The 25,841-nt window shown below is 56.5% G+C and overlaps 4 protein-coding genes across 4 annotated transcripts; 3 read left to right on the top strand and 1 right to left on the bottom strand.

The window, feature by feature from the left end:
* The first annotated feature begins 1,985 nt into the window (after positions 1–1,985).
* On the top strand, positions 1,986–3,957 carry AVPR1B (arginine vasopressin receptor 1B). The gene is made up of 2 exons (XM_051808513.1): positions 1,986–2,940; positions 3,650–3,957. Exons 1-2 carry the CDS (start codon positions 1,986–1,988, stop codon positions 3,955–3,957), a joined length of 1,263 nt encoding a protein of 420 aa, XP_051664473.1.
* Positions 3,958–6,447: 2,490 nt separating this feature from the next.
* On the bottom strand, positions 6,448–7,808 carry RHEX (regulator of hemoglobinization and erythroid cell expansion). The gene is made up of 3 exons (XM_051808512.1): positions 7,742–7,808; positions 7,359–7,420; positions 6,448–6,770 (listed from the first exon to the last, which is right to left on the bottom strand). The coding sequence occupies exons 1-3, from the start codon at positions 7,806–7,808 to the stop codon at positions 6,564–6,566; spliced, it is 336 nt and encodes a 111-aa protein (XP_051664472.1). The 3' UTR covers positions 6,448–6,563.
* A 7,089-nt stretch (positions 7,809–14,897) lies between these two features.
* On the top strand, positions 14,898–18,170 carry CTSE (cathepsin E). The gene is made up of 8 exons (XM_051808629.1): positions 14,898–14,946; positions 15,550–15,667; positions 16,425–16,543; positions 16,636–16,835; positions 17,090–17,212; positions 17,302–17,443; positions 17,526–17,624; positions 17,822–18,170. The coding sequence occupies exons 2-8, from the start codon at positions 15,550–15,552 to the stop codon at positions 17,984–17,986; spliced, it is 966 nt and encodes a 321-aa protein (XP_051664589.1). The 5' UTR covers positions 14,898–14,946; the 3' UTR covers positions 17,987–18,170.
* Positions 18,171–21,684: 3,514 nt separating this feature from the next.
* Positions 21,685–25,430, top strand: RAB7B (RAB7B, member RAS oncogene family). Its single transcript, XM_051808673.1, has 6 exons — positions 21,685–21,762; positions 22,851–22,912; positions 23,034–23,160; positions 23,442–23,657; positions 24,163–24,288; positions 24,721–25,430. The coding sequence occupies exons 1-6, from the start codon at positions 21,751–21,753 to the stop codon at positions 24,799–24,801; spliced, it is 624 nt and encodes a 207-aa protein (XP_051664633.1). The 5' UTR covers positions 21,685–21,750; the 3' UTR covers positions 24,802–25,430.
* The last annotated feature ends 411 nt before the right edge of the window (positions 25,431–25,841 follow it).

Raw genomic sequence — 25,841 nt, 5'->3', positions numbered from 1 at the left:
AGAAAATTACATTATTCACTGCAAACCTTCCTACCTCCAGCACCTCCACCAGGCACTCTCTGATGGGTACTTCATATCCGTGGGGTCTCATAAGGATGAATGTCTTTTAATTAGACACAAACTGCGCTCATTTAGGGTTATTAGAGGTGATCTGCAAATTTATTCAGCAAATAACTGCCTTTACACAGGGAATTTTGCTGTAATATCACCAGCCTGTGAGCTGGGGCAGCAGAGCCCATGTCCAGCAGGCACGTGCTGGGACAAAGCCCATGTCAGGCGATTTTTAATCCATCTTTCCCCCATAGGAAAAGGGAAAAAAAGGCTGGAAATGGATGGGTGGTTTCATTTCTTATTTCTTTACTGCCACCATTCAGTAGCCAGGAGGGAAAAAAAAGCCTTAATGTTGCAAAATAGAAGTGAAATTGTGTGTGCACACACAATCACCAGGTGTATTTGTGTGTGTAGGCAGTGAAAATGTTTTGCAATCACACACCGTGTGGGAAAACACACTGAGGGCTCAAAAAAGAGTGGGAAGGGAAGGTGAGGAGGTGCCAGAGCTCTCGGGCAGGTGAGGGGCAAGAGCCTTTGAGCTCCAGACTCATCTGGATTTTCCACCACCCAATTTACAGTGCTCTCCTCCTGCTGAGCATCACCTTCCCTCTGGCACACACCAAACCTCTGCAGCTCCCTTCTCCCCATCAGCTTTGCCCTTGCCATGGATCTTTCCCAGGCTCTGTGCGGATGAGAGATGGTGCAAAGGCTGCTCTGGGGATGGGCACGACCTCACTCCCCACTTTCGGGGTGGTTTCCTGTCAGATGGAGTGAAAAATGACACAGTTTAGTTGAGGGCTCAGCAGCCCATGTCTCAGGGACAATCTGTATCCCCCAGGGAAGGAAAGGGGGAGCAGATCAAACCGGGCAGCCCCGGGAGGTGGTGCCAGCAAATGATGTTTGCAGTGACTTTGCTGCGGGGCTGAGACCCAGCTGCACGAAACCAATGGATGTCTGACTCCTGCTGTGGGACACCCGCACCCCCTCGTCCCCAGGCTCTTGGGATGGAGAGATCCCAGCAGGAGAAGCCAAGGGCAGAGATCTGGGGGGGTGTGACTTGTAGGGACAGAGCAAACCAAGGGCAGGCTGTCCCCAGCCCTGATGAGGGGACGCAGGGGACAAAGGTGGAAGCGCAGGAGGATTCCCAGCCTTTGGCTCGTGCCCAGAAAATCCCCTGGCAAAACCCGGGGATGGCAGCTCCGGAGAGAGCGGCAGGAGGGGGATCAGCACTCACCTGTCTGGTGCGGGGTCCGGCAGCGCTCTGGGAGCGCAGGGGCAGAGCCGTGGTGGGGCCAGCGGGGAGGGACCTGCCGGGGGACAAATAAAACCCAGCCCCGGGGGACGGTGCTCACACACCGAGAGCACAGCCGGCAGACAGGCAGACAGACAGACAGACAGACACGCGCTTCCCACGGGCTGGGAAATGCTCTCCCACCTGCCGTCCTTGGAATGAAAGGGCCGAAGGGACGCAGCATCCGTAGCGTTTGCTGTTGCTTTTGCTACAGGGAGAAGCAGTGCAGAGAACTTCCCTTTCCCCTTCGATTCACCAGCGCAGGGGGGGATGCACGAGGCGAGCAGTGAAAGGAGAAACAGGGGTTTGGGAACGGTTAGAGAAGAGGAAAGAAACATCAAGGACTAAGCAGGGGCTCCTGCACCTCTCTGCTCCACGGGAATATTTTTCCAGAGCAGCACAGGCAGAGAGGGAACTGCAGGTGCTCGACGCAGGGTTAGTGTGGTGCTGAAGGTGACAAGGTGTCCCGGTGTTGGGGACAGCTGGAGGAGGCACATCCAGCCCTCAGGCAGGGGCACAGGAGTTGGTGCTCAGGGGAAGCACCAACTTTGATTTCTCAGCCCTGGGGGGACAGGGAAGGGGTTAACGGGCATTGAAGAGGAGCATTGGAGCTGCCTGTGCTCCTGCAGAGCTTCCCGAAGGGATGGAGCCAGGCTGGGGTGGGAACAGCACTCCCCACAGCCGGCCTGGGCTCGGCCAGGGGCTGCTGGGCCTGGCGGGGGACCCCAACCTGACGCTGCTGCACACCCGGGACGAGGAGCTGGCCAAGGCAGAGGTCGGGGTGCTGGGCACCATCCTGGCCATCGCCACCGTGGGCAACGCGGGGGTGCTGCTGGCCATGTACCGCCTGCGGAGGAAGATGAGCCGCATGCACCTCTTCATCCTGCACCTGGGGCTCACCGACCTGGCCGTGGCGCTCTTCCAGGTGCTGCCGCAGCTCGTCTGGAAGGTGACCTACCGCTTCCTGGGGCCGGACCCCCTCTGCAGGGCCGTCAAGTACCTGCAGGTGCTGAGCATGTTCGCCTCCACCTACATGCTCATCGCCATGACCCTGGACCGCTACCTGGCCGTGTGCCACCCCCTGCACACCCTGCAGCAGCCCACCCGCCAGGCCTACGCCATGATCGGGGCCACGTGGCTGCTCAGCTGCCTGCTCAGCCTGCCCCAGGTGTTCATCTTCTCCCTGCGGGAGGTTCGCCCGGGCTCGGGGGTGCTGGACTGCTGGGCAGACTTCGGGTACCCGTGGGGAGCCCGCGCCTACATCACCTGGACCGCGCTGTGCGTCTTCATCCTGCCCGTCGGCGTCCTCGCCGTCTGCTACGGCCTCATCTGCCACGAGATCTGCAAGAACCTCAAGGGCAAGACCCAGAGCGGTGCCCCTGGCCCGGGGGGGTCCGCAGGGGCTGCCCCTCCTGCCCCCTGCCCCCCGGAGAAGGGCGGGCAGCCCTCGCGGGTGAGCAGCGTGAGGACCATCTCCCGCGCCAAGATCCGCACGGTGAAGATGACCTTCGTCATCGTGGCCGCCTACGTGGCCTGCTGGGCGCCCTTCTTCAGCATGCAGATGTGGTCAGTGTGGGATGAGGATGCTCCTGATGATGGTGAGAGCTGGTGGGTACGGGGGGGAGCTGCACAGGGTGTGGGCAGAGCCTTGGGAACACGCAGGGGGCCCACTGAGTTTTTAACAAACAAGCGCTGTCTGTTATTCTGTCATTTTTTAAAAAAATCACAGGGGAGGCTACAGGTTTTCTCCCCAGAGTCAAATCATTCCTTTCATCAGAAAAACCACTGAAAAAATAACGATTTCTGGCCATCATCCACAGGGACTGGCAAAGATGTGGGAACACCCGTGCCGTGTCCCTTCCCTCATGCAGGAATTCACAGAGGTTTCATAAGTGTGTTTCTGATTCCATGGGTTGATTAATTTTTTTCCCCCTGGAAATTTTCAGTAGCTCTCCTAGCCTGTCCATGGGTAGAAGGAACATTATCCAGGGTCAAAACTCCTCTGGGAGATGCTTTGGCCAGCAAACAGGCTGCAGGAAGATCCAAAAGCTGCCGGGTCTCACCTCCCAGAGGATGTGCTCTGGAACATCCCCACTGCAGAACATCACCCACCTGAACCCTCTGCCAAGGGTAGAGCCTGGCTCTGCCTGCACACTGCAGACCCTCCTACCCAAAGGAATGCCAGTGAGGTGGGATGGGAATGGGGCAAAGGACAAGCGCCCAAACCAAAGAAAGCCCCCAGGTCCTGCCCACTGCGACCCTGCCCAGCCCTTGTGGATGTTTCCTCTCTCCCTCTTGCCTCCCCAGAGTCCACCAACGTGGCTTTCAGCCTCACCATGCTGCTGGCCAGCCTCAGCAGCTGCTGCAACCCCTGGATCTACATGTTCTTCAGCGGGCACCTGCTCCAGGACGCCGCGCGATGCCTGCGCTGCCGGGGCGGCCCCCGGGCGGGGCTGCGCAGACCCGCCTCCACCGGGAGCCTCTGCAGCAGGAAAACCACCATCCTGAGCCACAGCCACCACGCCAGCCCTGCCAGCCTCCCCCTGCACGGGGGCAGTGCCAGGGAGCTGTACCCACCCTGCGAGGAGGGGGTGACAGAGTCGGGCACGCTCTGAGATCCCGCGGTTACTGATGCCCGGGCACGTCCCTCCCCTGCCGCACCAGATGTGACACCACGAGCTGTGTGTCACAGCGGCTCTCCCCCCCCAGCCGGTAGCCTTCATTTTGCATAAATCTGATTGTTTAACCCAGAAAGCATCACTGTCCATCTTGTCCTTGCTGCTGCACACCCTGTGAGCATCGAGGGGGGGGATGGACAGAGCCCCTCCAGCCACTGTCTGACCACAGCACCCACCCCCCCGGGGCTTTAGGGAGCCTCTGGCTGCTCTCCTCCAGGAAGAGGGTGCTGCATCCTCCAGGAAGAGGATGCTGCACCAGCAAAATCTTCCTGGAGGGACTCGAGCTTTTTGTGTTTCACAGATGCCAGCAAAGCAGCCTGAGCACAGCAGGAGGCAACGTGGCTCCATCTGCTCGAGAGCTCCCCGTGAGTTCTCATCTCCCATCCTCAGGGCTTTGCTGGCCGAGCAGACAAGCAGGACAGAGCTCTGCCCCGCCCTGGGGCACAGCACACTCGCCCCTCTGGGCTGCAGAGCCTGTTCCTCTGCTCACAGGCACGTCTGGAGCTGACCCCCTGCCCACGTCCCCGGGGCCAGGGAGGGGCTGGAGCAAAGCCACGGGGCGGGCACGTCCTCTCCTGCAGTTCACAGCTGTCCTGCATCGCACTGTGCCCGTCTGAGGGCCAAAACTGCAGCACTGACACCCCCAAGGAGCTGCTCGGAGCAGCCCTGGCCCCGCTCCAGCTCAGATCCTGCTTCCTTCCGATCCCTGGCACCTCCCATCAGATTTACTCACAGCCCCCAACCCCCGTGTGGGGCTGCTCTGGCTGTTCAACATCTGCTGCATCCCAGTGCAGAGCTGCTCTCTAATTGCTGCTGCTTTTGTCTTATTTAGCGGGAATCAGGGTGCCAAAACCACCCGGGGCTCAGACACGGCCTCAGGGAACTGGGGAGCACAGAGGGGGGGGTCTGGAGCAAGCCATGGCCTTGCAGTCCCAGCCTCCCCCAGGGAGAAGTCCCTGTTCATTGAAGGTATCCCAGAAGCTGTTTTGTGTAAGAATAAAGCATGGATGAGGCAGGAAAGAGCATCCATTTGCTCTGGGAGCTGAGCTCAAAAGCTGCTGATGGTCATGTAAAAACAACCCAGCAAAGGTACCAAATCCCCTACAAGCAATGTGTGTTATTCCTTCTGTTATCCCAGGCTAAATCTGTAAAAATAAGACACTAAGAGTAAAATATTTTGAAATCTTGAATTGTTTTCCCTTTTTAATCACCAGGCACTTGAATCAAATTTCCCAGACACTCCCACTGGCTGGTTTTGGCCTCACCTCCAGTTCCACATCCACACCTCTCCTGGCTTCTAGTGATGTTTCCCAGAGATGGGTTTGGGGTTTTGAACATTTTCCTTCATGTGCCCTTCAAGTTGGGCCAGATCTGCACAGCAAGGTTATAAAACCAGGAGTGCCTGACCCCCCCCCCCCCCCCCCCATGATCAATACCCAATCAATTGTCTCACAACCTTTCATTAAAGCACTTTGCTGCTGAGCTGATTTGAAATGCACTTGGGGCAGCTCCATCCCTGAGGAAGGGGGGCTGTGCTGGGAGGCAGCAGCTCCATCCCCCTCACAAAGAGCTCCCAGATCCACACTCCCCCTTCCCAACGCTTTGGAATTTTATTTCTTTAATAATCCCAAGTAACAAAATGCAGAGTGAGGAGCAAGGACATCACCCAGGTGGGGAGAGGCCGACCCAGGCACTCAGGGTGCAGGGACAGAGCAGGGAAAGCAAAAGGTGGGAGACAGGGAACAGCATTCCTCCCCACCAGACACAGAGGGGTTTGACTTGCCTACACTCACGTGGAGAGCTGTATCCTTCAAAACCCAGAAAGACCAGAACTCCCTGAGCAGGGGGGATATAAATCCCCTGGGAGCCCTTTGGATATTTCCCAGCTGGGTTGATGATTGTGGCTTTCAGCTGGGAGAGGAAGCTCCCCAGGTGAGCCTCCCTCCTGTCCTGGTCCTGGCAGCCCCCTGGATGTGTGGCCAGGGGTTAAGATGCCCACGTTGCCACCCCAACCCCAGTGGCAGCTCTGAGAGCGATGGGGACTTGGAAATATTTTGAGCATCAAAGCAAAGGGGGTGCAGGGAAGGGCAATGGATCAGGGCTTGTCAGGCAGCGAGGGCAACACAGGTGGAGAAACTGCATTTAACAAGATTTCATGAGGGTGATCAGCAAAACAAGCAGCATTCAGAGGAGCTGTCAGCCAGTCTGGGTGGGTATTTTGAAGATCACTGCATTTCCCTCCCTGAACTATGTCCCATTTCGAGGGGCTGGGAGGGGGGAAGTTTCAGTTGCTTTCACAAAATGACAAAAAAGGGCCATCACACAAAACTGGGGAGCACATTTCAGCCTGGGTGGGAGCAACAGTTCCATGCACCACCCCACGCTCCGGGAACAGCGATGCCTTTAAGTAAAATGCCAAGTGAACTACATTCCTTGTGTGGCAAGCAATAAGAGCTGCAGGCATCAGCCTGTGCCAGGCACTGCCCGAGGGAAGGGGCAGCCCTGGTGGTGCAGCTGTGCACTGACCAGCAGCATCCAGGGTGTCACAGCTTCACCTCGGTGTACTCCACAGGCTGGGATGCCACGGGGCTGGAGCAGGGCCAGAGATGTGCTTTCTTCTTCTTGGGATCCACGTTGACATAGTCAGTGCCAGCCTTCATGTTCTCGTAGTCCTGGGCAGGGCCTGGCCCACGGCCTTTCCCTGGGAAGACCAGGGCTCTGTAGCTGATGTTTTCTCCTGAGCCTTGGCCCTGCAGAAGCAGCACAAACCCCAGGTCAGGCCCCAGCACCCACCTGGGGGTCTTTGCCCTGAACCCACTCAAAGGTGTTCACCCCTTCATAGAATCATGGGATGGTTTAGGTTTGAAGGGACTTTAAAGCTCATCTCATTCCACCCCCCTGCCATGGGCAGGGACACCTTCCACCAGCCCAGGTTGCTCCAAGCCCTGTCCAACCTGGCCTTGGACACTTCCAGGGATGGGGCGGCCACAGCTTCTCTGAGCAACCTGTGCCAGGGCCTCCCCACCCTCACAGGGAAGATTTTTTCCTAATATTCCTAATTTCCCTAACATGCCCAATTGTGCCCAAGGATCTCCCTGGCCCCTGGGGATGTTTCCCTCTAAAAGGGGAACGCTGCATGTGGCAGAGGACAGAGGACAGCCACCACCCCAGCACCCCTGATGGCATCTCAATATGATTTGATGCATTTCCCCCCCACCACCACTCCTGGTGCTGCTCTGGGGGTCTCGAGCCAGGCAGGAGCCCCATGGACACAGTGCTGGCACCTCCACTGCTGGGTTGGGGCCATTCTGGCAGAGGTTCTGTGCCCAGGGCTGTACCTGTGGGCAGGAGGGGCTGTCAGATGAGTCCTCTGAGGTGTCCGAGGAGGTGTCGCTGCTCCCTGAAACACAGGAGACATCACCACCAGCAGCCCTTCCCAGGGGGTTACAGGAGTGCAAACTGAAAATCCAAAAACCACCAGTGTGAGCCCTCCCCACCCCACCCCTGACCTGTAGGAAACCAGGCAGGGAAAGCCTGGGGAGATACAGGAGGCAACTGGGCTGGTGAGTGGCTCTTGTGCCAGCCCTTTGCTGGCCACTTGCTCCCGTGGCCACCTCGGGGTCTTCCCAGCTCGGAAGGGAAGGCACATCACACAAATGCCAAGCCTAAAGTTCCCATCCCAGCGCCAGGACAAAGCCCTGTTGCTGCAGGACCCCCTTACCTGCATAGGCTGGTGCTGGTTGTTGTGCCTTGGCCCCTCCTGCTGGATCCGGGGGGGGCTGTGCCATAGGGGCTGGATCCAGGGTGGGCTGTGCCACAGGGCTGCTGGACCCCTGCATCCCATGGCAATGCTGGGCTGGGACCAAGAGGAGAGTGAGCACCTTGCCCTGGCTGTGCCCAATGCACCCCACACCCCACACGGACCCCCACCCTCTGCAGGAGCCCCAGCACTGCCCCACAGCAAACCCCAATAATTATTGCTGTGTGCTGCTCACATCACTTACAGCTCTCCCACAGCCTGGACCCCAGCACAGCACAGTGATGCTGGTGCTCCATCCCTGCCCTGACCCTTTCCCATTCCACACTGGGGCCCAAAAAATGAAAAAAAAAAACCTAACAGGACAGTAAATTACCTATTTTCCTGCTGAGCATGAAGTAAAGTGACAGCAAGAGGAGAGCATACAGGAGCAAGGTGACAGCTGAGATGATGACAAATATCCACCTGAACAAGAGAAAAATATTTTGTCCAGCCAAAACAGCAAAATTCTTTTAAATCTCTCAGGTACTGTTTGGCTGCTGCTGGTTTGAGACAAAAGGGTTGCTGGTAGTTTTTGAGTTTGCTTTTTGTCTTTAAGGCAACATGCCCCAAAATCTGGGGTTTGGTTTACAAGAATGACTGGTGTTCCTTGCACTTTATTTTTGGGTGCCTGTCCTCAGAAGGGTTTTTGAAACCTTCATTGCCAGTGGGGGTGTGTGGTGCTTGAGGGAAGGGAGAAGTTACAGATATTATAGAATTATAGAATGGTTTGGGTTGGAAGGGACCTTTGAAGCTCATCCAGTCCAACCCCCTGTTGAGCAGGGACATCTTCAACTAGACCAGATGGCTCAGAGCCCCCCAGCCTGGCCTTGAATGTTTGCAGGGCTCCTCTCCCAGGGTGTTGTACTCACCACTCACAAGAGATCATTCTCCTGGTGAGGTGTCTCCGAGGTCTTGGGGGGACACAGAGAGGCAGCAAGACCTGGTGGCAACCAACCAAAATGGTCCCACTGAGCTTCACACTGCTCCTCACGAGCTGAAGATCAGGCCCAGCACTTGAGAGAGGTGGTTGGACACTGCAGATGTAAAATAAAGGCCCCCAGCCCTCCCTCTGCTTGAGTCCTTCTCGTTCACACCCTCCCACGGCCACAGGCTCTCCCTGCCCTTATCACTGAGCTTAATGGCTTTATAAACTGTCACCTCAGTCCTATCTGCTACTTGACAGGAGCTCCCAGGCTCCACTGTGGCCCTGAGAGCAACAAGAATTGAAATTTATTCTTCTCGCTTTAATCCTATCTCGTGGTTCCTTCTTTCTTTTTTCTCTTAATCCACCAAAAAAAAAAAAAGAGAGAACTATAATCTGAAAAAAAAATAAAAAACATAGAATAAAGTAACCAAAAGAAGGCTGTGGGTTGGTGTGAGGCTCTTGCATCAGTCAAGGTCCAGACAGAAATATCAGAGGCCCTTCAACACCTCTCTGTCTGAGACACCTCGGATTTAATTCTAGGTGAGCACTTAAATCCTGGTGAAGTTAAGAGGGCTTAAGGCAGAAAATCAGAAAACACAAATGCCTGAGCTGGGCCCCTTGGCTTGGGGCTTTTGGCCATAACACTCCAGAGATTTATAATAAAGGATGGCAATCGAGGTGTTCATTTCGTGAGCTTTCACTTGCATAAAGTCACTTCAAATTTTCACTCAGTGCCCATAAACTCTCACTTATAAATGGCTGACAGGGAGAGATTTCAGCTGAAGCTTTGATACAGTGATTAAAGAAGCCACGATGATATGGCTGATGGACTGATAGATTGATAGTTACAGCAAAGGCATTATCCATCCTATGGATCAGATTCCATAATTTCCTCTATGACACGTTCCTCAGTGTAATTCATCAAAAGCTTTTCTGATAACCACCACTCTCCTGTGAAGTCCCACTTACCCAAACAGTCTGGCAACAGCCAAGCTAAAAGCCCATTCCTTGCTGGAATCTTCCCCCTCCCTTATTAAACTGCTCTGTCCCCAAATCTCCTTCTCAGGGGGCTGCCATTCTTAAAAGGCTCATTTCCTACCGAGGGGCAGGCCATGCTGCTGTGGCAGATAACGATCTGAAAAGCGAGCTGCTCAAAAGGAAATTGCAAAATAAGACCCAAATCCAACTCTCAGGGGCAGGCAGGCTCTTTGCTGAGCCGGGTAGGGCGAGATGGAAGCGCCGATACGCGAACGCGTTGTCGAAATCTCTGTTTGGAGAGAGCAGCCAGCCAGAGCCCGGCAGCACGTGTACTTTTTTGGGTCTGTCAGGTCATTTCTGTGGGCCTCCCACCCTCCAGCTCCTCAGGACATGAACCCTTTTCAAGCTGTGTTGGAATCAAGGCCTGCAAAGAGCTGCTCCTCGGCCGCTTGCCGAGAGGTCAACGCAAGACGTCTACGCTCCATCTAAAGGTAAGAAAACCCACCAGAACGCCTCAAATTGTTTTAATCCCATCAGAGTCAGGCCTTGCTGGCCCAGTTAAAGGCCAGAGCTCAGCCTGGTGGTGGCACATGCCTGCAGGCACCCTTGGAGGTGGACTCACCCAACCCAGCTCTCCTCCTGCTGTTCCGAGCATCGCATCCCACGCCCGGCGGAGTGCGAGACCCAGCGGTGATTTACCTGGGGCAGCAGAGCTCTGCACACCTCCTTCCTGCAGGACTGGGGCAGCTGGAGCCTGGGAGGCAGCAGGATCTAAGGATGTTCCAGCAGCATTTTCACAGGGTCCGGCGGCTCAGAGCGCTCGCCAGCTCGGTGCCGGATGCGGTCACGCTCTGCCCCCCTGGCGATGGCAGGGACGGGCCCACATGAGGTTCCATGACACCTCCCCTCTGTCAGCTGCCTCATTTAAATATATTTGGGTGTTTCTCTGCTGTTCTGCAACCACTTTGCCCCAGGGTTTGGGACCCTGCACTGCTTGACCGGGTTCTGCGTCTTGCTCCGTCTTCCAACAGCTTTGTGCCAAAACGCAGCTGAGCTTCCTTGGAGCAGAGCAGTCCTGAGGGCAGGGAGCCAGCTGCAGTCCCCAGCAACTCAGCTGCCACCCAAAAAGTGCTCTGGGTGCTTCCAGGTAAACATCTTGCACGGGGATCAAATATTTTACCTCATAGGGGATGTGGTCCCAGCACCTCACATGAGGGTGGATGGGCCTCCACCTGCCCGTGCTCTGGGAAGTTTTCTGGCTCAGGAATAACTTGCAGCATCACTTAATAACGATGGGGTGCAAGCAGCAGCCTGGCAGACCCCTCCTAATGGTTCCCACCAGATTTAGGGAGGGCTGGGCCACTGCTCCATGAGAACTGATGATATTGCAGCTCTCACAGTGAGCCAGAGTTTAGGTGCTGGGAATTCCCTGCAGCAGCCTGGCCTCTCTTGTGCTTTTTCCCTGGAAGGAGACAGGTCAGGAACCCTTTTTGCAAAGTCCCTAACCATGGGGATGTCGCCTGCTGGCATTTCACCATCTCCATCACCCCCACAGCAATCCTCTCCCAGGGAGAAAACATCCCAACATCCCGGTGAACCCCCTGGACCTTCTAAAGGCAAAGAGAAGAACAGATCCCAAGAACTACATACCCCAGGAACTGCACCACAAATTGGGGTCCCCTGCCACATCCCCACCATGGATCAGTCATTTCCCACATTCCCCCTCATCCCCTGCAGGATCATCAGTTCCATCACCAGGAGATGTTAGTCCTGCTCTACCCACCACTGCTGTGCCACAGGTAAATATTTAACTGAAACTGCCTTGTTTGTTGTTTTTTTTTTTTAATGTGAGTGTTTGCTATTGCAGCATTTCTCTCTTTCAAGTGCTCGGTGATGGATAAACAGATTAACAGGTGGGAGAAGTGTTTGATAAACAGAGGGGAAAAAAAAAAGGCCTTTTTAGAACACGCTGCTTGGGCACGATTTGAATCAGCCAGAGCTCTCAGTGGAAGTGGCTGCACTAAAGGAAATGCATAAAAAGGAACACAGATAACATATTTTTAGCCTCAAAGCAGGTGCATGAGGAAAGCTCCATACATAGAGCTGGCAAGAGGTGAATTTTACACCCAAGGTGCACAACGTAATTCTGAGGCACCTGAGGGCAGGTTTGTGCAGCTGAGAGGGTGAGACACACCTTGGGACAGCCCCTGCCTGGCAGCAGTGCAGGGCTGCACAAGTATCACTTACCAGACCTGGGATGCTCCAGGAGCTTGAGACACCTTTAATTACATTTCTTTGGGGTGTAAGAGCTTTTTCTGCTGTTTTATTAACAAGACGGATTCAAAGTGTCATAAATAATGCTAAATAGTGTCGTAAATAATGCTGTGTTTGGCTCTGTCACTCTGGGCTGCGTCCCAGGAGCAGGCAGGGATGGGCAGCACAGGCAGGGACAGGCAGGGACAGGCTGATCCTGAAGAGTTGAGGGGCACCACGGGTTGAAAACAGGACATCTCTTCCCCCTGCAAACCCAGTGTATTCCACATATTGAGGTACAGCTGAAAGTACACACGAATCAAAGCCTTTTTGTCCCAGTTTTCTGGGCAAATATGGCCCAGTTGCTCCCAAAAGACAGAAAAAAACCCACCCATTTTGCTCCACTTGAAATAAAAATGTTGATGCACCTTTGAGAATTTAGCTCTTAAAATTCCTTCTAAAATAGCTAAAAAAGTAGAAATGATTTTGCTTCCCTTCAAAAGTTTCTAAATGAAAGGTTTGGGCCCTCTTTGTGACTTTCATCTTCGCATTTTCATGCTGAATCCGTTGTTGGGAGTTTGCAGATTATGATGATCCAATTGGGGAATCTTTTGAACAAAACAAACCATTTCACTGCAAGTGTTTGGCGTGTCTGTGCTACAGCTCACCCTCACGTTTATCTCTGAAGCCCAGTGACCCTTCAGGCTGGGTTTTCTGACAGGATTTTCGGGTTATAAACCATGTCTGGAACAATCCACTTGCTGCTTTCAGCTGATCTGGCACTTGCTGCAGCTGCTTTTGTTTTAGGAAGTTTCTTTTTAATCCATGAATATGTGATTAGGACAAGAGGGGAAATGCATTAAATACATAAAGTACATTAAACTGCATCTTAAAAGGGAAACACATAATCACTTGGTGTAAAGCTACTCAGTAAAAAACACTGCAGCCACCAATCTGGGCACAAGGAAATGCAGGGAATTTTCATTTGACTGGGAAAAATATGTCAGCATCTGCCACCAGCATCCACTCTGCCTTGCCCTGCATCTCTCTGCTTATGCCAAAAAATTTGATAAGATTTTTTTAAGCTTAATCTCCCTGCAAAGCTGCAGAGAGGAGGAGCCTTGGAGCATCTCCCAGGGGCAGAGACACAATTCTCCCTAAAAAGGAGACATGGCTTGACTCTCTCACAGCCCCATTGGTACCTGGGCCTCACAGGTATGGACTTTGATTTCCTGGAGGAGGGCTTTAATTGGATAAAACAGACTAACTGGGATAGATAAAAAATTGATTACCACAGTGCTAAGGGTAGAAACCCCATTAAAGAGTAAAACACCTGAGTAAAACCCCCCCTTTGTGGCCCCAACCATCAGTGCCACAAACATGGAAAACAAGGACAGCACAGCATCATCCCTGGCCTGAGAGATGGTGGCAGCAAGAAAACCCTTTCCTCCCCCCACTCGCTTCCCCACTCGCCTCCCCTCATATCTAAAGGCTTTATTTGTTCATCAGCATTTTCTGTTTGCACTCAGAGGCTTTAATGAGATGCCCGTCCTGGGTTAAACAAAACTCACAGGGGACGAGCCCATTAGTGGCTGTAAAGCAACAGGGAACTGTCTCCCATGAAAAGCCACTTCTTCCTGGCACCTTAAAAGGGAAAGCGGGAGATTCCAGAGCAGTCCATCACTGCTAATTAGTGTTTTCTTTTTAGTTTGGCGGCTGCCCTGATGCTACAAACGCATCCTTTTCCTGCACTCCCTGCAGCTGCCGGGGTCTGGGGCACCCCATGGCCACGGGCAGGTCCCTGGGGTGGAGCTGTGGTGCAAAGGAGAGGGGGGAAACGCTCCCCCGGAGCATTTTGGGGGGATTTCCACTGGCTGTGTGACTGCCAGCGGGCAGGGACTGCTGTTGGGATGAGCGCCCCGTCCCGCTCCCGCTTCCCTAAGACCTTCCCTGCCCCAAAAGCAGCCGGCACGGCTCCCTGCAGGTCCCCCCCACACCTCCCTCACCCACAAAAGCAAACCTGACCCCGCAGTGCCCGTTCTGCCTCGCCTGGGACGTGGCCAGTGATTCATGCCCGGTGCCCGAGGCGGTGTTGACTCTGGCAGGGGCGTTATCGCGGGCGCCGGGCGGCCCTGGGGGTATAAGAACAACCTGCAGGTTGTTGGAGGCCACTGAGCCGCCAGCATGAAGCGCCTCCTCCTCCTCGCCATGCTCTGCCTCTCCCTGGCCAGCGGCCTGAAAAGGTAAGGGGGTCCCCGAGCTGCACCCCAGTTCCCCAGGCTCTCGGAGGGGCTTTGCTCTTTGGGTGCTGCCAGAGCTGTGATGAGCGGGCAGAGCTGAGCTGCCTGTGCTGGCACCTTGTGCTGGCACCACCACACTGTGGTTTCTGGTTTCTCACATGGCTCCGTGGGCTCCATCCCTCTGGGCAGACCCCGTCAGCAGCAGTGGGATGAGGTGGGGTCTGTAAACAGGGGCTGGGCGAGCAGACAGGGCAGAAAACACTGGCATGAATTCACCTTGGCCCTGCTCACCTCTCCCAGCCTGAAGGCCCTTTCCATCAATCACGTTGAGCTCCTGCCCATCCCATCACTGCCAGGACGTGCATCCTCTCCTGCCAGCTTTGCCCTTGATTTGCTGCCTCCTAAAGCAGACCCAGTCCCCCCGTTTCGCTGGGCTTTGGCTCTGCAGTGGGGGATGTGGGGAAACAGGCTCTGGACCTGCATCCTGGCTGTGCTGGGACCCTCAGGGTGGGCACGGGGGCTGCAGGACTCCAGCAGCACCCATGTGTGAGTGACCAGGACCCTTCTCCCCCAGGGTGCCCCTGACGCGGCGCCGCTCCCTGCGGAAGCTGCTGCGGGAGCGTGGGCAGCTCTCCCACTTCTGGAAAGCCCACGGGCTGGACATGGTGCAGGACAGCGAGGACTGCGCTGCCTTCTCAGAAGCCAACGAGCCCCTCATCAACTACCTGGATGTAAGCAGGGCACAGGAGTTTGCCTGAGCAGTCCCCAGTGCTTCCCAGAAATCCCACGCCCGCAGCAGTGCCCGGCGTGCCAGGACTCGCTGCCTGCCCGTGCCTGCCTGGCCCTTTGTTCCCGGGAATGTGGCGATGAGGACAAGGCAGAGCATTCATGGCAGGCACTGCCAGCCCTCTCCCTCCCTGCTGCATTCCCCCCACCCCCGAGGAGACAGATTTCCTCCAAAACTGACTCGTTACACACTCGTCAGAGCAAGTCCCACCACAGAGGACCCAGAGGTGGAGGGGCTTCCCCAGGCTCATCCCATTCCCCAGCAGTGCCCCCACAGCCCCTTCCACTGTCTGCATCCCGGTGATGAGGGTCTCCTCAGGTCCCAGCCTTCCCAGGAAGAGGATGGAGCCTGCACCCACCATCCTGCCTTTTGTCCTCAGCTTCCCTTGTTGTCCCTTAAATATTTGTCTCCTTTATTTCACCTGGCGTGATGTGACTGTGATAGAACCCCATCCACGCCCTGTGGTCACCCCACCACAGGCCCCCCTTCGCCAGAGTTTCTTGGTGTGCTGCCAACTCATGGTGGTCCCTGCTCCACTCTTTGCTAGATGGAGTATTTTGGGCAGATCTCCATTGGAACTCCCCCCCAGAACTTCACCGTGGTGTTCGACACGGGCTCCTCCAACCTCTGGGTACCGTCTGTCTACTGCGTCAGCAAAGCCTGTGGTGAGTACAGTCAGACCAGTGAGGCCACGGGGTCACCAGCACACCCAGCTGAGCCCTTTGGGGGCCCTCCCCCCACCCAGCTGAGCCCTGCAAGGCACACACAGATAACAAAAACCTGGGGGGCAGTCGGGGGAGCCCCAGTGGGTGTGTCTGCCCAGGAGTGGGTGGTGATCACACCACCAGGACCCAGGTGACACAGGCCATTCTTGTGGGAGCCTTTAAACAAACAGGCAGAGATGGTAGTACAGAATAGGGCTTGTCAGCAGGAGCAGGGTGGCAGGAGTGGGAAGGCACAGCTCTGGGCTGGCTGCCCGGGGGCTCGGTGGGTGACAAGCACTGGGCTTGTTCAGGCTGTCAGCGATGAGCCAGTCCTGCTGCCGTGGGACATGGAGCATCTCTGAGCAGCCTCAGGGCTGCCCCAGAGCCCAGGGGGAATTGGGGAATATCACTGGATACTGCAGTGCCTGTGGGGCTGCTCCTGGCTGCAAACCAGGAATAGCAGTGCTCGTCTTCGGGACTCATAAAAACACCACACGAGCTAATCCTGCTCCTCTACCAACCCTGGCACCTTTCAGTCAGATTGAAATGGGATAAAATTTATCCCTCCTCAAAACTCCAGCACAACCCTTGGCAGTGTTTCGGTGACACCACCCTCCATCATCATTTGTCTCCACTGGCCGTGGTGGGGGCTCCTGGCAGCCGTGGCCGTGCAAAAAAAAATCACATTTCTGCTGACAGATCCCATCTCCTTCCCCAGCTGGACACGCCAAGTTCCATCCAACACAGTCCAGCACCTACCAGGTGATAGGGACCCCCTTCTCCATCCAGTACGGGACCGGCAGCCTGACGGGGCTCATCGGATCCGACCAAGTAGCCGTGAGTCACCTTTGGCTTCTCCTGCTCTGGGCAACTTGCCTGGGACTCACCCACGGACTCAGCAGCCCCGTGGAACCCCCTCCTCCCTGCAGGTCGAGGGTCTCACCGTGAGCAACCAGCAGTTTGCAGAGAGCATCAGTGAGCCAGGAAAAGCCTTCCTGGACGCCGAGTTCGATGGGATCCTGGGCCTGGCTTACCCCTCGCTGGCCGTGGACGGCATCACTCCTGTCTTTGACAACATGATGGCACAAAATCTGGTGGAGCTGCCCCTGTTCTCCGTCTACATGAGCACGTATGGACACAGCCTTGCTCCGGGGTGCTGCTTAGAGCCTGTCATTGCTTGAGGGATCAGGAGGGCCTGCTGAAATAGAGATGTTTTACTGAGCTGGTGAAGGGGGTTTGGTGCCAGGCTGAGCATCACAGACCTTTGGCCTTACAGGGATAGCGTTTGTGGGAAGCAGGCAGGTGTAAATCCACCCATTTAAAATGTTATTTGCAAAGTCGACGGGGGAAAAAACGCCTCATGGCTTTTCCTCCTCCCTCCAGGAACCCTGAATCCCCCCTGGGAGGAGAGCTGCTTTTTGGGGGTTTTGACACGTCCCGCTTCACGGGGACCCTGAACTGGGTGCCAGTGACCCAGCAAGGGTACTGGCAGATCCAGCTGGACAAGTGAGTGGTGCTGGACAGGGAGGGAAGGCTGGGCTGGGGGGGAGGAGCAGGACAAATCCCTCTTGGTCCTTCTCTCTCACCTCTTCCAGCATCCAGGTGGGTGGGACAGTGACCTTCTGCGCCGACGGCTGCCAGGCCATCGTGGACACCGGGACATCGCTCATCGCAGGCCCCACCAAGGAGGTCAAACAACTGCAAAACTACATCGGTGCTGTGCCTGTGGATGGAGAGGTGAGAGGCAGGGTGGGGAGAGGAGGGGGCAAAGCCCTGGGAGCCCCACCCTGCCTGGAGTGACCTCCCAGCTGCGTTGCAGTACGCCGTGGAGTGCAGCAACCTCAACGCGATGCCCGACGTGACCTTCACCATCAACGGGCTCCCCTACACGCTCAGCGCCCAGGCTTACACCCTCATGGTATGGCTGTGGCACCACCACCCCCATTCCCAGCAGCTCCAGTGACAAAGGTGGCCCAGAGCCACGCTGGGAGCTGAGCCCTGTGTCCCAGTGGGTGACAAGCCCCACTGCTCCGTGCTTTGTCACCGTTCCTGCAATATTTCTGTGGGCACGAGGCTCTCGGGCTCATTGCCAGCTTTGCCCTTCTCCTCCCCCAGGAGGAAGGTGATGGTGTGACCTTCTGCCTCAGCGGCTTCCAGGGCAATGACATCCCCCCGCCGGCCGGACCCCTCTGGATTTTGGGCGACGTTTTTATCCGTCAGTTCTACTCCGTCTTTGACCGTGGGAATAACAGGGTGGGGTTGGCCCCTGCTGTCCCTTAGGGCTGGGGCATCCTGTGGGGTAGGAGGGGAACAGAGCTACCAGGATGCTGCCCTCGGGCAGGCCAGGGGATGTCACTGCTGCATCGGTGTCCCCAAGGGGGTGAAGACACCTGAAGAGCCCAGCAGAAGGTCAGTCCGTGCCAGGACACAATTTCAGAGTGAACATAAAAACATCTCGAGCAGCTCCGTGATCTGCTCTGTAAATTCTGTGTTTTTTAAACATGAGCCAATAAAAGCTTTAATAAACCAAAACCTGCCCTGCTTGTGTCATCAGGAGCCCAGCAGTGACCCTGTGGGTCTCAACTGCTTTGCACTGGGGTGTAAAATCCTCCTCTCCAGATCCTGCCCTCCTCCCTCGGTGACCCGTGGCACTGCCAGGGCTGTATGTTCAGTGTGGCTGGAGCTGCCCTGCTCTAGAGGGAACCTTGGCAATGCAGGATCCAAAAGGTCAACCTCATGGTCCTTAGCTGGGATTTCCACAGGGGCAGAAAGAAGAGGATGCTCTGCCCAGGTGGAGCTGGCTGTGGGCATCCCTGGGCATCCCGTGGGCCTCAGGCCACCACTGTGGGCAAGGGCAGGGACTGAGGGAGCCCTGGGAATGCACACCTCAGTCAACTGAGCTGCTGCTGGTAAACAAGAAGGGAACATGGAGACTGGAAAGACCCTGGGGCTCTTCCTGTGCCATAAAACTCCCAGAAAAACCGGTGATTCCCACTGAATTTTTCTTTGATTCCCTCGAGGAACTTACAGAGACAACGTGGCTGCTGGGTGCTCAGCAAAAGAAAGGGCAAAGCACCTGCTGAGATGTGGGCTGGGCTGTGGGGGGCTGTGGGGTCCAAGGAGTTGCTGCAGCACATGTGACTCGCTGACAGGGCAAAGGATGTGTGAGAAGGCAGGAGCAGCCGTGGCTCATGCATGAGACACCCCAGGCACACAGCGAGAAAGGGAACAGTGGAAAAGGGTTATTTTTATCCAGGCCTTTGCTCCATTTGCTGACACTGAAACAAGGCCCTGCAGCGCTGACTCCAGGGTGACAGGGTGACAGGGTGTCCCTGTGCCAGACCAGGCTTCATGGCTGCTCCATCATTCCCAGGGTTGGGTCTGAGAGCACTGGAATACTCGGAACTGGTTGTAAACTTGGCGGCTCAGCCTTGTGGTTTGCAATAAAAGAAGATATCTGCCTTACTCAGAAACACTGATTGTGCCACTGACCAAGTGTGGGCTCTGTAACGTTTCCTGTGTTGACTTCACCTCAGCTCTGCTGCAGTCAAAGATAAGGTGCTGGGGCAGCTGGACAAAGGTCTCGTCTCCCTCTTCCACCTTAACTCTTAGCACGCCAAGGTGCTGCCTGGCACCAGCCCATCACCACAGCCACAGGCAGGGGGGAGCATCCAGCTCCCCCAGCCTGACAAGGGACCACCCAGAGTCCCCAAACAGCAGCTGGCACTGAGACATGGCCCGGCCTGGACTTCACCAGGACTGCTCTGGTGCCACGTGCCCTTGGGATCCCAGAGCATTCTTGACAGGTTTTGAGGGGGATGTTGCTCCAGAAAATACTAAGCATCCCAATAAGGAGCAACCCACCTCCTGCTGTCCCCCAGGGAGGCTGAACAGTGTAAGGAACAGTTTCATCACTCGGATGCCTTTTGCTTTCTTCCCTTTCCCTCGCTCTCCCAGCCCTGTGAGCGTCACCACAGAGAACAGCCTGTGCCCTCCCTGTTCACCCCAGCCTTTCCTCTGCCTCTGGCAGCCCCCAGCCTGTGTTTCGTGGTCTCCCAGCTGCGAGACCTTCCTCATAGTCACAGGGCACCAACCCCAGCCTTTTCCTCTGAACTGCTGACGTGGTGGAGCAACCAGGACGGCACTGAAGCTGTGGTTGCTGAAGCTGCTGAGCCACATCTTGGGCATCACCTCCTCCACACCACTGCCTTCATCCAGGGCGAATCTCACCCCAGGAGAGCAGAAGCTTTGGAAAAATCCTGTTTCTTGCGAAATCAAACAAAAGCCAGAGCTGGCTCTGAGCCTGGGCTGGGCACCCTGATGGGCACAGCCCTCCTGCCCAAAAGCAGAAGTGGCTGAAGGCACCAGCTGTGGCAATGCAACCACAAACCCCATCTCCACTGGTGCAGAGGGGCATCGATCATCTGACTGGGTGAGCAACCCCCTCCCACCAGGACATGAGAGAGGAACGAGGGCAGAAGTTGCTGAGGGGGAGGCTGAACAGTAAAGTCTCACTGCAAGGACAAAGGTGAAGCAGCACGATGAAAATAGGCTGAAAACAGGGATTAGGAGAGATCTGCTGCAGGGAAACATCAGCCTTTTACCCACCACCAGTGAGAACTGGCTCAGGTGCTTCTGCCTCATCCCAGCTCCTCCCAGTCCCTGCCCTCTGGGGGAAAAACCAGATTTTTCTGGCCAGACAGGTCCCAAAATTACATCTGGGGAGGAGGAGGAGGGTTTGTCCTGCTGAATGCAGCAATACTCCCTGAGATCCCATAAGGGATCTCTATATTGGAAAAAAAAAAACCTACAAAAATGAGGGCAGCCAGTGGCAAAACAAAAGCTGGTGGTCTTGGAGAGCCCCCGTGCCTGGGTCCCTCTCAGGCCACCAGCAACCACTGGTTCAGGGTGAGGGAGCCAGGAGGGTTCACAAGATGGGGGGACACCCCACTCCCACTGCTAACCCCAAATTCTACAGAATGTTTGGCAAAGGCTCAGGACCTGCCCTTGCACGTTGGGAAGCACAGCTCTGCCTTTGCAGCCAGGGCCAAGCAGGTTTTCCCACTCCAGAAAAACGTGGGCACCAGCCTGGTGCTCAGAGAAACAACCAGAGGCTTCCTCTGTTGCTCCATGGTGGCAGCTGAGATCCTAAAATCCCACTTGCCAGTTGAACACTTCCTCCTCCAGGAGATGCCACCAGGTCTGGTTGCTGGGGCTCTCATCCTGGCACGGTCCCCTCCTTTTGGGATGCTTGGATATCTGGCTGGCTGTGGATGCAGGGTGGGAGCCCCTATGGAATGGGAGTTGCAGGGATACAGCAGGAGGTGGAAACGCTCCTGCTTCCCACCCTGCCCCTCTCCTGCCTGCAAAACGAGATGAAGATACAGAGAGCTCCCAGCCCCCTCAAATAGATCCCACAGCCCCCCTCACCTGCCACGGTCCCCCCACTGTCCCCAGCTCCCAAATCCGCTTATCCCACCCTGCACTATCAGAGCCGCCCGAACAAAGTCCGGGATGGCTCCCGGGATGCTGCCGAGAGCTGTTCCCAGCCCTCGACAACCCCCTCGGCAGGAACGCAGATAAGGGGTCCCGCGGGGGTGGGTGAAAGGTACCGGGGGGATTCTGAGCGAGAGGAGAGGCCAAAAGTCAATCCCAAACTCCAGCGGACGAGGAGAACCTTGTTCTCCTTCCCCTGCCGGAGCCCGAGCCGGGGGGGGCTCGGCAGAGCCCCGGAGCCGAGGGCAACTCCTGTGCCATCCGAGGGCAACTCCGCTGCCATCCGAGGGCAACTCCTGTGCCATCCGAGGGCAACTCCTGTGCCATCCGAGGGCAACTCCGCTGCCAGCCGAGGGCAACTCCGCTGCCATCCCAGCGCCCGCCCGCGGCTCCTCCGCCAGCCCCGGCAGGATCTCGGCCCCTTTCTGCTGATGTCACGGAGCGGGGCCCCGCAGACGCCTTCTTTCCTGGATCCTCCTCTCTCGCCTCTCCCCTCCCTGGGCCGCCGGCTGGAGCGGAGCCCAGAGCCTCGGCTGCCCGGCCGACGGATGCCCCGGCAGGTGAGTGCTCTGCCCTCCGGTCCCTCCGGCCCCCGGGATGCAGCTGAGACCCCCCCCCTCGGAGCAGGAAAAAAAAGTTTGGAAAACTCCATTTTGAGTTTAAAACCATCCGGCCTCCGAGGAAGCTGTAAAAGGACTGGGAAGAGAATGCGTGCTGAGACATGAGGCTCTGCCTGTGCCCGGGATGCTGCCCACGGCCGGGCTGGGGTGGCAGAGGGGTGCAGGGGGGCCTGGACCCCACAGTTGAGACCCGCCCTGGCAGGGGGGGTGTTCCAAGGGGGAATGGAGAAGGGCTGGCCAGCGCATCGGGGAAAAATGCAGGGAAGAGGCTGCCAGCGTTTCCATCCGTGCCTTGGCCGGCGCGGGGCCGGGCGGTGCCTTGAGGATGGGGCTGCTGGGAGTGCCGGAGGATGCTCATCCCGCCTGGGGAGGGGGTTTGCTGGAGGCGCTCAGGGCTCCTGGCCAGGCACAGAGCATGTGAGGACACCAGGACATGCTGGGATGCAGCCCGAGGGGAGCCTTTCAGGGTGCTCCTGGGCTGGGATGCTCCCCGGGCTGTGCTTGGGGCACCCGAGGAATTCCACAGGTTGGGGTCTTCTTTAATCAATGTAATTTTCTGCAGGATCCCCATTGTGCACCAGGTGTGTGTGCCAGGTTTAGGGGGAGGGACTGTGCTGGAGAAGCAGTGGGAGAGGCAGGGAAGTTGCTCCAGCAGCTTTGAATGGAGATGAACTGGCATGTCTGGACGTGCAGCAGCACCTTGGGAGCTCGTCACAGGCAGTGACGTGGGCTCGTCATGGGAGTTTCTGTCCCCACCATGGCTGGGACATGAGTGCAGTGGGGTGGTGGCACAGCACAGACATGGCATGGACACAGTGCTGGAATGGCATGGACACGGTGCTGGAATGGCATGGACACGGTGCTGGAATGGCATGGACACGGTGCTGGCACAGTGCAGACATGGTGATGTCCGTGGTCCCGGGATGGATGGGGAGCATGGAGAGGCCACAGGGAGCAGTGGCTGCTCCCACACCTCACCAGGAGCCAGTCCCATCCCCACAGCTGGGTGACTCTGTCTTGTCCCCCAGGGCCCGTCCATGGATGCCAGCAAGAAGGTGGATCTGAAGATAATCATAATTGGAGCTCTGGGGTAAGGAGCAGTGCTTGTGAGGGAGGGAAGCCCCCCATGTGGGCTGGGTTATGCAGCCCCTGCTGTGACTGACCCCCTGAGCAGTGCAAATCCTCACCAGTGTCCCTTTGCCCCCTGCCAGCGTGGGCAAAACCTCCCTCCTGCACCAGTACGTGCACAAGACGTTTTACGAGGATTATCGCACCACGCTGGGTGCCAGCATCCTGACCAAGGTCCTGGCGGTGGACAACACCCCCCTGAAGCTGCAGGTGAGCAGGGCTGGCACTGCCTGGGGTGCCCACCCTGATCCCACGGGCATGTGTGTCCCATCATGTCCTGCTGTCCCCAAACGCCTCCCGGTGTCACGCGGTGCGGGGACGGATTCGCAGAGCCCGATTCGCAGCATCCATGAACTATGATGGAATCCCACTGGAGTTCTGGGAGCTCAGCACCCCCTGAAGCTGGTCCCCTGAGCTTAACAGAGCACAGGGCTGCCAACACCCACCCTGCTCTTGTTGTGTGTCTGTACCTGTGCCCTTCTCTGCCCTAGATCTGGGACACGGGGGGACAGGAGCGATTCCGGTCCATGGTGTCGACCTTTTACAAGGGCTCGGACGGCTGCATGCTGGCCTTTGATGTGACAGACAGGGAGTCCTTTGAGGCCCTGGACAACTGGAGAGATGACTTCCTGGAGAAGGTCATTCCAAGGGAGCAGGATTTCCCCATGGTCGTGCTGGGGAACAAAATAGACCTCTGTGATCGGCAGGTGAGGGTGGAGAGGAGAGAGAGAGGGATGAATGGCCCAGGGCAGGGGTGGACTCACCATCCCTGGATGGATTTAAAAGTTGTGTGGATGTGGCACGTGGGAACACGGTTTAGTGGTGGGCCTGGCAGTGCTGGGTTAATGAATGGACTCGATGATCTTACAGTCTTTTCCAACCTAAATGATTCCATGATTGGAATGCCTTAGTGTCCTAATGGCTTATGAGCGCTGATCCTCCACCTGCAGAATCTGCCTTCTACCATTTGCTCACATGAAAACCAGGGCTCCAGGCAAGGAGCTGCCACTTCCCCCTTGCCTCTTGCAGGGGATGAGCAGCGTCCCTCCACTGCCCTTTGACAGAGACTGTCCCACTGAAGGCAGCAGGAATTACAATATCAGGCAGCTGCCTGCAGTGCCCTCACCTACATGGGTGTGGAGGGTCCCCTGTTCCAGCTCTCCAGCAGCCACAGGCATCCCTGCGAGGTGGCTCCAACCTCCCTTCCCACAGGTACCCAAGGAAACTGCCTCAGCCTGGTGCAAGGAGAAGGACATCCCTTATTTTGAAGTCAGTGCCAAGAACAACATCAACGTGGCAGAGGCTTTCGAGACCCTCGCGAAGCAGGCGCTAACGACGGTGAGCATCGCTCCTGCTCCAAGCCTGTGCTGGAGGCAGGAATTCGGGTGGGGAGCTGGAATCAGCCGGGGCTGGTCTGACAGACCCCCCCAGCCCACCCTCTGGTGTGGAACAGCTCCTGCTGTAACGAGTAGGAGAGCCCTGGGAATGAGAAATGCATCAGTGTTTGATTTCTTAAAATAGATCCTAAACCGGTTAGAAAGGAGTAAGAATTGTTTCCCTTGGTGGGTGTGTGGCACCCACAGCGCGCCAGCACTGTCCTCTAGCGGCCATCTAACAGGGACATTCGTGTCCCCACGCCCTGCACAAGGTGGCTTTTCCCTGGATTTTGCCTTTAATCCCAAATCAGGACTGAACCTCGGCACTCCGCAGTCTGTCAGGCTGGCTCTGAGCTGAGTCCACTCATCCTTTCTCTTCTCGATTTTTTTCCAGTACAAAGGGATTTTTGAGAGTTATTTAACTGACTCCATCAAACTCACTCCCTATGACAAGCCCAAGAAGAGCTGCTGCTGACCCCAGGCACTGCCCACACTGGACCCCACAATGCCCATGGCTGGAGCCCCCCCCAGGGGTCTGTGCCCCGTGCCCATCCCAGGGACTGTCCAAGCCAGGGCACAGCAGGACCAGCCCTGGACACACCGGGACCAGCTCACTGTGCACCCCAGGACTTGCTGCTTCCCACGGCTCTCCTGAACCAGAAAATCCCAAATTGCTGCTGTGTCACGGTGGCCTCGTCCCCCTGGATCCTCTGTCATCTGGCACTCGAGCAGGCAATGCCCCTGTGGTGATGGTGCCAGTGGTGACAGTGCCAGTGCCCCTGTGGTGACAGTGCCAGTGCCCCTGTGGTGACAGTGCCAGTGCCCCTGTGGTGATGGTGCCAGTGCTCCTGATGCCTTTCCAGAGACCACGACCTCGGCCCCAGGGCTGTCCCTTCCCAGTGCATGGGCTGGTGGCCCCATGGCTCTCACAGTGCTCACAGGGGGGACATGTGGGGCTGGTGGCCTTGACACAGGGCTGAGAGCAGCTGGGTCCCCTCCTGGGATCAGCCACGGAGGGGGCAACTGTTCTGTGCCTCAGTTTCCCCTCCATCAAACACCTTCCACTCCCACCCCACCCAGGGAGGATCCTCAGAAAAGCACTTTGTCAGGGATTCTTTTTATGTATATATATATATATAAAAAAAGGAAATTAAATATTTCATTTTTATTTACATTTACCTGTTGCAAAATTCTCCAGTGGTCACGCAGCAGGAGGTCAGGGTGGGGGCTACAGACTCCTGTGCTCCAGACTTTCCTCCCTGAGCCTGTACCAGCTTCTCACAGCTGGGGGATGCATTTTGGGGCTGGATTTTTTTTTTTCCCATTGCAAATTTAGGGTCAGGGGAGAGAAGAGGTATCTAAAGCACCGTGCAAAGAGGGTGTGTAGTGGTGGCATGAGGCCTGGCAGGGGTGGCTGTCGGCAGAGGGAGCCTGCTGGGAGCAGAGCCAGGTGCCTGCTTCCCTTCCTGCATCCATCCCACTCTGGATCAGGCAGAAGATCTTGGAGAAGCTCTG

Source organism: Manacus candei, unplaced genomic scaffold (assembly GCF_025592945.1).
Source record: "Manacus candei isolate 608988 ecotype Guabito, Panama unplaced genomic scaffold, ASM2559294v1 h1tg000073l, whole genome shotgun sequence".
NCBI classification, from domain to species: Eukaryota; Metazoa; Chordata; class Aves; order Passeriformes; family Pipridae; genus Manacus; species Manacus candei.
The sequence above is the reverse complement of the archived record's forward strand: the minus strand, read 5'-3'. Positions and strand labels throughout refer to the sequence as shown.